General features: G+C 44.9%; 1 protein-coding gene across 1 annotated transcript; it reads left to right on the top strand.

Annotated features, from left to right (window-relative positions):
* The first annotated feature begins 5,503 nt into the window (after window positions 1-5,503).
* Window positions 5,504-8,100, top strand: PSMB5 (proteasome 20S subunit beta 5). The gene is made up of 3 exons (XM_075828932.1): window positions 5,504-5,725; window positions 6,784-7,090; window positions 7,582-8,100. Exons 1-3 carry the CDS (start codon window positions 5,546-5,548, stop codon window positions 7,869-7,871), a joined length of 777 nt encoding a protein of 258 aa, XP_075685047.1. The 5' UTR covers window positions 5,504-5,545; the 3' UTR covers window positions 7,872-8,100.
* Window positions 8,101-10,280: the final 2,180 nt, after the last annotated feature.

Here is a 10,280-nt window from a genome sequence, read left to right as displayed (position 1 = left end):
AGGCTTGTCAAAAGCCATTGCTTCTTCTTTTACCACCTTATATGTATGAACCCTGGCAGGCATCTGCCGCCAAAAATTGTTAATTTTTGTACCTTTTTTAACAATGCATTAAGCATATAACATGCACAAGTGCAGTGGTTTCTGTTAGTTATCACCGTGTCCCATCCGTTTTCCTATAGCCATACATGTTGGCGTAACTTTAACACTAACTTTGCCTTAAAGACAGCTCAAAAGTACTTGGATACACTCATGGGTGACCTAAGAGTGTTATACAGGGCTTCTAGGGCTTTTAAACAGTGTTATACACATTTTTTAGGGGCTTTCTTGTATTACAGGTTCGGTCAGAACTAGTTCGGTCCGAATCAAACTTTTTCATGAAATTCGGCGAACCAGCCGAACCGAACTTTTCATAAGTTCGCTCATCTCTAGTCTTCTTGTAGTTACATGCATACAGACAACTATACAATAATAAATAGAATTGCTATCTACTAGCGCCACTGTAGCTCCCTGAAGGAGCGGAATCCCTGTGTGGCATTACCTACAAGGGGGCTGTGTGGCACTACCTACAAGGGGGCTTAGTGGCACTACCTACAGGGGGCTGTGTGGCACTACCAACAAGGGGGCTGTGTGGCACTACCTATAAGGGAGCTGTGTGGCATTACCTACAAGCAGTGTTCTCTATAAGCAGCTCGGCCGCACCCCTTCCACGGTCCCCCCGCTCACTAATTTTTAAAGCCTGTGCCCTGTCACTGGCAGCGGGGGGATGCAGTTGCCCCGGTGCTAGCGACAGCCACATTCACTTGTATCTTCATCCTCAGGACGCATATACAAATGAATACTATAGGCTGCAGGCTGGTGTGATGACGTCACTGCATCACGCTGGTCTGCGCATGCATCCCACCCGTAAGGCAGTGGAGCGCTCCATCCGTCGCGGGAATGGGGCAAGGTAAGTACAATATTTTTTTGGGGGGGGCTATGTGACAATATTAACGGGGGGGGGGGGATTGCTGTGTAGCACACTATATACAAACGGGGATTGCATATAGACGGGGGGTAGCTGTGTGGCACTATATACACGGGGGAGCTGTGTGGTACTATATACAAGAGAGGGGGCTGTGTTGCTCTATATACAATGGGGGCTGTGTGGCACTATATACAAGGGGGGTGCTCTGTGTGGCAGTATATACAAGGGGGAGCGCTGTGTGGCACTATATACAAGGGGGGGACTGTGTGGCAGTATATACAAGGGGGGCTGTGTGGCACTATAAACAAGAGGGGGAGGGCTGTGTGGCGCTATCTACACGTGTCTGTGTGGCACTAGCTACAGGGGGCTGTGTGTGGCACTATCTACAGGGAGTCTGTGTGGCACTATCTACAGGGGTCTGTGTGTGGCGCTATCTACAGGGGGGTGTGTGTGGCCCTATCTACAGGGGGCTGTGTGTGTGATGCTATCTACAGGGGCTATGTGTGATGCTATCTACAGGGGTGGCGCTCTCTACAGGGGGGGTGATGCTATCTACAGGGGGATGTGTGTGACGCTATCTACAGGGGATGTGTATGACGCTATCAACAGGGTGGTGACGCTATCTACAGGGGGGGTGGCGCTATCTACGGGGGGCGGCTGTGTGTGATGCTATCTGCAGGGGGCTGTGTGTGATGCTATCTGCAGGGGACTGTGTGTGGCGCTATCTACAGGGGGGCTTTATGTGGTGCTGTCTATAGGGGGCTGTGTGTGGCACTGTCTACAGTGTGATGTGTGAGATGCTGTCTACAGGGGGCTGTGTGTGATGCTGTCTACAATGATGTGTGTGTGACGCTATCTACAGGGGGTGTGTCATTTTATCGTAAGTGGGGGGCTGATGGTCATTTTACTGTGAGTGGGGGGCTGATGGTCTTCAAGTGGTTTCCACCTCTGACCTCCAATTGAAATTAATAGGAGGCAGAAAATACCTGCGGGCTCGTTTGGAGCTTTTATGCCTGCGTCTTTTGCATTAGCTTCAACGGCTTAAAAAACCGACAACGCTGTCAATTCAAAATCTTCCTCAAAATTACTGAAGGAAATTTGAGGCAGATTTTTTCTGCCTTACAAAGAACTCTGTGAGAAGATACCCTAAGGGTATGTTCACACGCAAACTCAAAAACGTCTGAAAATATGGAGCTGTTTTCAAGGGAAAACAGCTTCTGATTTTCAGACGTTTTTTAAGCCACTCGCGATTTTCGCAGCGTTTTTTACAGCCGTTTTTGGAGCTGTTTTCTATAGAGTCTATGAAAAACGGCTTCAAAAACCACCCAAGAAGTGGCCTGCGCTTCTTTTTCGTGCCCGTTTTTTAAATCGGCCGCGCAAAAAAACGGCCCGTCGGAACAGAACGCCGTTTTTCCCATTGAGATCAATGGGCAGATGTTTGGAGGCGTTCTGCTTCCGATTTATTGGGCGTTTACAGCCCGAAAAACTGCTGAAAATAGGCCATGTGAACATACCCTAAGAATGTAGTGCTTGTATTTAGCCGTTTTCTGTCTTTCCTGAAACAATTTTTGGTAGGGGTGCCCTGAGGAATTTTTTTTTACAGGGGTGCCTAGAGTCCGAAAAGGTTGGGAAACTCTATACTAGGCTACAGGATCACGCCGGCCTAAGCAAGGATCCCGTCATCGGCGTTGTGCAGCAGCTCAGCTTGTTTTGGGGGCACTGTCTACAAGGGGGAGGTGGGGGCTGTATGGCACTCTCTACAAGGAGGAGGTGGGGGAATATGGCACTGTCTAAAGGGAGGCTTTATGGCACAATCTACGGGTAGGCAATATCTACAAGGAAGGGGGCTGTGTGTGGCAGCCATGGGGAGGGGGGCATTATACTGTGTGGAGGCCACTAAGCCAACATTATACTGTGTAGGGGCACTACAGAGGGCAATATCCTGTGTGTTGCACCGAGGGGGCATAATACTATGTGGGCACAATTACAGGACAAAATACTGTCCTTGAAGGGGTTATAATGTATTATATTATTAAATATTATTATTATACTGTATGGGGGGCACTAAAAGGGCATTGTACTGTGTCGGGGCACAATATAGGGCATTATACTGTGGGGGGGCATTATACTTTTTTATGGGGAATTTTTTTTATGATGGGGTGGGACGCTGAAAGATAATTTCACACGGGGCACCATCTATCCTATGTTAGGGCGTGCCTTACCATAAAGAATATATATTTTTTCCAAATATACTGTCCTCACTATAAGGACAGTATAAAGGAAGGGGATTGCCTACAGAAAGGAGATTGCCTGCAGTAATTATCTCCATTTTTATAAACTTGGATAACCCCTTTAATCCAGACCAGACCCCAAAATTATTCCACACCCCAGTTCAGACCCTGAAACTCAGATCAGGAGCCAGTAGGGAGATTTGAGTAATATTGCCGTTGCCTGTTGGATTAATCCAATATATAACAGCGTATTTAAAAATAACAAAAAAAACTGTAAGTGTAGTTATGACCACAGGAGGGGGGGGGGATTGAAATTAAAAAAGTTATGTCTCTCAAAATTTAGCGAGACATAATACATTTTTTTTTTTACAGTTATGCCCCATGCAAACGAACGTAAAAACGCCCGTAATCACGGGCCGTAATTACGGCCCGTAATTATGGGCCCATAGACTTCTATTGGCCACGGGTACCTCCCCGTATGCTTACGGGAAGGTGCCCGGGCCATTAAAAAATATAGAACATGTCCTATTTTAGGCCGTAATTACGGCACGGGCAGGCCCATAGAAGTCTATGGGGCTCCCGTAATTACGGGTGACTACGTGTGTGCACCCGTAATTACGGGAGCGTTGCTAGGCGACGTCAGTGTATAGTCACTGTCTAGGGTGCTGAGAGAGTTAAACGATCGGCAGTAACTGTTTCAGCACCCTGGACAGAAACTACCGATCACAATATAGATCAACCTGTAAAAAAAAAAAGACGTTCATACTTACCCAGAACTCCCTGCTTCTTCCTCCAGTCCGGCCTCCCGGGATGACGTTTCAGCCCATGTGACCGCTGCAGCCAATCACAGGCTGCAGCGGTCACATGGACTGCCGCGTCATCCAGGGAGGTCGGGCTGGATGTCGAAAGAGGGACGCGTCACCAAGACAACGCCGGGTAAGTATGAATTTCTTTTACTTTTACCTCGGAAAGGGCTGCCCCTTCTCTCTATCCTGCACTGATAGAGAGAAGGGGCTGCCGATTAGTGCAGTGCAATTTTGTAAGAAAACGTGCCCGTAAATACGGGTGGAATACTAGTGGCACCGGACCCGTATTTACGGGCACGGGTCCGTAAATACTGGTGCAATACGGGTTGAATACGTGTGACAAAGGACCCGTATTTACGCCAGTATTTACTGGAGGGAAAAAATATGTTCGTGTGCATGAGGCCTTAGGTTTTTCCTTGTAAAAGTAGTAAAATATATTTTAAAAAATTATAGAAACTTGGTGTCGCCATAATCGTATTGACCTGCAGAATAAAGTGAACATGTGTTAATTGCACGGTGAATGCCATAAAAACAAAGCACCAAAAAAAATGGAGGAATCGCTGTTTTTTTCACTTTCAATAAATGGTGCCATGAAAATTGACAACTCGTTCTGAAAAAAAATCAAGCCTTCATAGGGCTATATCGACAGAAAAATTAAAAAAATTATGGCTTTTGGAAGGTGAGGAGAAAAAAATTGAAATCTGAAAAATTGCTGCGGCGGAAAGTCTGCCACGACTGTAGTGTTCCAATGAGTATGTGTGTATTAGGGTATGTTCACACGGCAAACGAAAAACGGCCATAAAATATGGAGCTGTTTTCAAGCTAAAAAAGCCCCTGATTTTCAGTCGTTTTTTATGCATCAGGCGTTTTTTTACGGCCGTCTTTGGAGCTGTTTTTCTATTGACACAATGAAAAAAACAGCTCAAGAAGTAACATGCACTTCTGTTTTACGGGGCATTTTTTACACGCCGTTTTTAAAAACAGCCGCATAAAAAAACGCCCCGTGGGAACGGAACAGCGTTTTTCCCATTGAAATCAATGGAATGGGCAGATGTTTGGAGGCTTTCACCTTCCGTATTTTCAGCCGTTTACGGCTGAGAATAAGTCGTGTGAACATACCCTTACACATCAGGCAGGGACAGTTTCCAGCTATGCAGCCCGAGGTCAACAACCATGTCTAACACTACCTTATGGGCCTCATGCAGAAAAAGTAGTGGGAAGTTTCATTGTTGCCCATAGCAACCAATCAGATTATAGCTCTCATCTCTCCAAAGCGGATATGAAAAGAAGAGTAGCGATTTGATTGGTCAACACTTGTCAGAACTGTTTTCATTCGTGAGGTTGCTATTTACTTGACGTATTCTACAAACTAGATGGACATATTATCACACCTCCTGTAAGATGGCGCCAAACTGTTCGTACCATCCTTGTCATGCCCTTTTCAAACATGGCCGCAGATACTGCACTCTCATGATGACGTCAGACGTCAGAGACGTTCTATCCAATAGCTCTCTGCACGCTGCTCTAATTCCTACACTGGGAACATGGCGCTTGCGAGTGTTGTGAGTTCTGAGGGCTCTTTTTGGAATCGGCCCCGGGATGTGCCGGCGAGCTGCGGCATGGAGACCGGTGGGCTCAGCTTCCATGTAGTTCCTGGACTCGGACAAGGAACCGCCGAGCCTGGGATTGAGTTTCTGCACGGAACAACCACCCTGGCCTTCAAGGTACACAATAAGGAGTGAAGTGTGTATGACGATAAAGCTGTCTGTGTATATTCCCAGGCTCGTCTGAGGAACGAGACCCCTTATAATGGGAGTCTCATGTCCGTTATTTCTTAGCGTATATTACATATAGGGACTCGTATATAAAAACTAGTGCAGATTCAAGCTTTAATGGTTTACAATGCAGGGGAAAGCAGTGATCGGATTGGTTGCTATGAGCAACACCGACACTGGTTTTCTTACAAAAGGGCCATTGGGTGGTCACTTTGGGTGTCGTGACCTATGCCCCACCTTTCATAAACCTACTCTAATATATTCGTGAATTACGTATACGGCTGGGAACATCGTGTATATGTGTATATAATATAGCAATTCCCTATTACACTTGAGCTAGACAGTGGCTGGGATATCGCACTCCCCGATGATGCAATTACGGAGACCCCGTCTGAAATATCCGTTCTGGAACATTTTCTTAGAACTCTGTGTTGTACCATTGCTCTGTTATTCCTCCTACAAATTTATGAATAAAGTGACAACCAGCAACACAGACTGACCACGTCCAAACAGCGGGCACCCTGAGACTGGGTAGGGACACGCACCTATGACACGGGTAACACCCAGTTGTAAAACATACATGTGAAAAGTGACAGATCCTCTTTAAACGTGTTTTACGCCCAAAGTAGTCCTGATAATAGCTATATACTCCTTATAAATTCCTTCACCGCCGATTTTTGTTTTAATGCTCGTCTCTAAATAGATGAGGTTAATGGTTATGGACGTCCTGCATAAAAACCAGTGCCGACAGAGTAGTCCGTCTTGCGTGTTACAACCAATCAAATTCCAGCTTTCATTTTACCAGAGGAGCTTTGAAAGTAAATGGCTTTTTGGAACAATTGTAACTTTTTAGTTTTTTCCTCTTCACTAGTATTTTATGTGAGTCTCCAGTAAATAATGATGGATATAATAAACTACACAGATTTCCCACTACAGTAATAGTCCGCTATGATGTATACAAGGTCTTCTCCGTCTAACAGCGGCCATGTGTCTCTTTCCCTTGTCAGTTCTGTCATGGAGTAATTGTGGCTGTTGACTCCAGAGCTACAGCTGGCTCTTACATCGCCTCGCAAACTGTGAAGAAAGTTATTGAGATCAACCCATACCTGTTGGGCACGATGGCAGGCGGTGCTGCCGACTGCAGTTTCTGGGAGAGGCTCCTTGCCCGCCAGTGCCGCATCTATGAACTTAGGAACAAGGAACGTATATCTGTGGCTGCAGCTTCCAAACTCTTAGCTAATATGGTTTACCAGTACAAGGGCATGGGGCTGTCTATGGGAACCATGATCTGTGGATGGGACAAAAGAGGACCAGGTGAGTAGAGAACAGTGGGGTCTGCATTTGCATTGAATGGGACTCTCTACATTTTTTTAAAGTCTCCCCTTGTGGTGACTGTGGATAGATTCCGATTCTCTGTGTACCCGAGCACACTGTCCATGCTGAAGACACGGTTGGTTAATTTTTTGACATTTTCGAAACCATGGCCGTGTGGATGGTGCTCCCGTCCTCATACAGATTAAAAGGATTTTTGTGGCAGTATTTTTGTGCGAAAGCTAGGAGTGGATACAAAAAGAGAAAAGTATAAAGGAAAGACTGATACTTCTCTCTTTTGGATCCACTCGTGTTTGGCTAAAAAAAAATAACTGCCACAAAAACTGATGTGTGGTTTCAGCCTTGGGGGATTCTCGAGTAGTAACTACCTGGAAACACAAAGTTCGGCTTGACTTTTCTAGAAAAGTAGTAGTTTTTATTTTTTTTTGTTGTTTTTACTTCCGCATGTATAAAAACCACTCTTCTTTCCGCAGGTCTTTATTATGTGGACAGTGAAGGAAACCGGGTGTCTGGTTCCGTCTTCTCAGTGGGTTCTGGCTCTATGTATGCTTATGGAGTGTTGGATCGAGGATACAAATATGACCTAGAAACAGAGGAGGCCCAAGAGCTGGCACGGCGTGCCATTTACCAGGCAACCTATCGTGATGCTTACTCCGGTGGGGTGGTGAATCTTTACCATGTGAAAGAAGATGGGTGGCTGCGTGTGTCACAAGATGATGTGGCAGAACTACATGAGAAGTACAAGGGGATGACTGACTCTTAGCTTAGGAGGAGGGGACACTAATACAGCTGTACTTCCCTCCCTATTGTATGAGGTGCCACATTATTCATGTGACGGAGGGGGACGGGAATGGAATCTGGGCTCCATAACACATTTAAACTTTTTCCTTTTTTATGTAAAATATTTAGGATTTTGTGAGGTGTTTGAGACGTTCCCTAAAATATTATTGTCTGCTGCATACCAACTTATTAAACACGTTCTTTACAAGTCACTTTGAAATCTTATTTCCTGTGGTATGATATATATTTTTGCTGAGTTTGCTTATTTTTAATCTGTAGCATGTCTATGTTTCGGAATCGCTGCTTTTCTGTTGTGAGGTTTCCCCACTTAATTCAATGAGGAGGTGAAACCCGGAACAAATGGCAAATGTTGTGGTCTTGTGGAAAACCTATGGTTTTGCTGCAAAAATTAAAACAAAAAAAAATAAAAATATATATATATATATATATATTTTATTTTTTTTTAATTTTGGCTTGAGGCTCCAGGGGAAGGAGCTGAAACGTTCCTTATGGGAAAATAAAAGTACCCTCTTTTTTTCACCTTTACAAAAGGAGTGCTGGCTAATTTTTGCTCTATACATAATTGGGATTTTGGTCTAGTCTCTTGGGCCTGCACCCACACTATACCGGTGCTGCTGGATCCATTTGTATATATATATATATATAATTTTTATTTTTTTAAATGAATTAAAAATGTTTATACTTGCCGCCCTGGCGCTGTCATAGCGACCCTTTCTTCTGTTCTCCATGCAGTCTGGCCTCCTGGGATGACATTTCATCCCATGTGACTTCTGCAGCCAATCACAGACTGCAACAGTCATATGGGCTGCAGCGTCATTCCAGGAGGCCGGACTGCATGGAGAACAGTAGACCGTGTCGATATGACAAAGAAGACTGGGAGAAGGAGAAACGTATTTACTTTATTTCTCCAATCCATTGTTCGCTGCATCAGACATTCTGCCCGAAAAATTGCACCACAATTTGGTGCGTGGTTTCTCAGTGCGGAATTCCCTGCGGGTTCCACGACGGATACGTTTACGTAGCCTATCCATTCGTTGGGAACATGGCCTTCGACTGCTTAACCATTAAATGTTTGCGGTGACTAGACTATAAGGACTGGAATCATATTCAAGCCCAGAATCTTAGCTTTCAAATGATATCATGATCAAAGTTGAAGTGGATGAAAAGTTTGTATGTACAGGAGCGGGGAATCTGCAGGTGACAGCGGGAAGAAAGATCACAGCATGTCACTGTCACTTCTCCCCTGTACAGCCTTCCAATGATACCAGGAGGAGGGGGAGATATAGGAACTTTTGTGCGTGTTATTACCACTCCGTACCAATGAGAGATGATGTGTCATCTCTTATTTGGATTATGAACCTCTAATCAGACCATTTAACAACTGTGACTCCGCTGTTTACCAGCGTTCTCAGTCTCTTCCTTTGGCATTTATAAACTGCACATCTTCAACTTCTTTATTTTTTTTTTATAGGAGTTGTGCATCTATTGCTGTGGTTGGGTCAATCCTTTAGCCACAAACATGAATTTTTATGTGTCTTTTACAAAATGTTACATTTTACCTTTTGGTGCCGGGTTTCTAGACATTATGCATTATTGGTAGCTGGGACAATGCTCACACTTTTGACATGTACAAATAAAACCGGAATAATTAAAATAAAAAATGCCTAATAAGCCCCATATCTTTTCTAAAAGTAGACACCCAGCACTTTGTCAAAAGATTATCTCCTCTAGCAGCATTGCAGAATACCTTTTGTACATACCTCTGTATGAAATTGTGGCCCTCTATGGAAGTCCTATTATGCGGACGTGTGCATGAGCTCTTAGGCTGGATTCACACGAGGTCATTACGTCCGTAATTGACGGACGTATTTCGGCCGCAAGTCCCGGACCGAACACACTGCAGGGAGTCGGGCTCCTAGCATCATAGTTATGTACGACTCTAGGAGTCCCTGCCTCTCCGTGGAACTACTGTCCCGTACTGAAAACATGATTACAGTACGGGACAGTTGTCCTGCAGCGAGGCAGGGACTCCTAGCGTCGTACATAACTATGATGCTAGGAGCCCGGCTCCCTGCAGTGTGTTCGGTCCGGGACTTGCTGCCGAAATACGTTCCGTGCATTACAGACGTAATGACCTCGTGTGAATCCAGCCTTAGAATGTGATGTTCTACATACCCTAAGGCTATGTTAACACGCAAACGCAAAATAAGTCTGAAATTACGGAGCGGTTTTCAGGTGAAAACAGCTGAATTTCAGAAGTTTTTGCAAGTACTCGCGTTTTTTGCGATGAAAAACTGCTCCAAAGAAGTAACATGCACTTCTTTGACGCGGGCGTCTTTTTACGCGCAGTCTGACAGCGACGCGTAAAATT

The sequence above is a fragment of the Rhinoderma darwinii genome, chromosome 1 (assembly GCF_050947455.1).
Source record: "Rhinoderma darwinii isolate aRhiDar2 chromosome 1, aRhiDar2.hap1, whole genome shotgun sequence".
Lineage (NCBI taxonomy): Eukaryota > Metazoa > Chordata > Amphibia > Anura > Rhinodermatidae > Rhinoderma > Rhinoderma darwinii.
Note: the sequence above shows the minus strand (reverse complement) of the source record. Positions and strands in the feature narration are given on the sequence as shown.

Bases quoted from the DNA above. Each gene is read 5' to 3' on its own strand.
- PSMB5 (XM_075828932.1), top strand. From the start codon at position 5,546: ATGGCGCTTGCGAGTGTTGTGAGTTCTGAGGGCTCTTTTTGGAATCGG. The intron at 5,726-6,783 runs GTACACAATAAG...TTCCCTTGTCAG, and splicing joins CAACCACCCTGGCCTTCAAG to TTCTGTCATGGAGTAATTGT. The intron at 7,091-7,581 runs GTGAGTAGAGAA...TTCTTTCCGCAG, and splicing joins ATGGGACAAAAGAGGACCAG to GTCTTTATTATGTGGACAGT.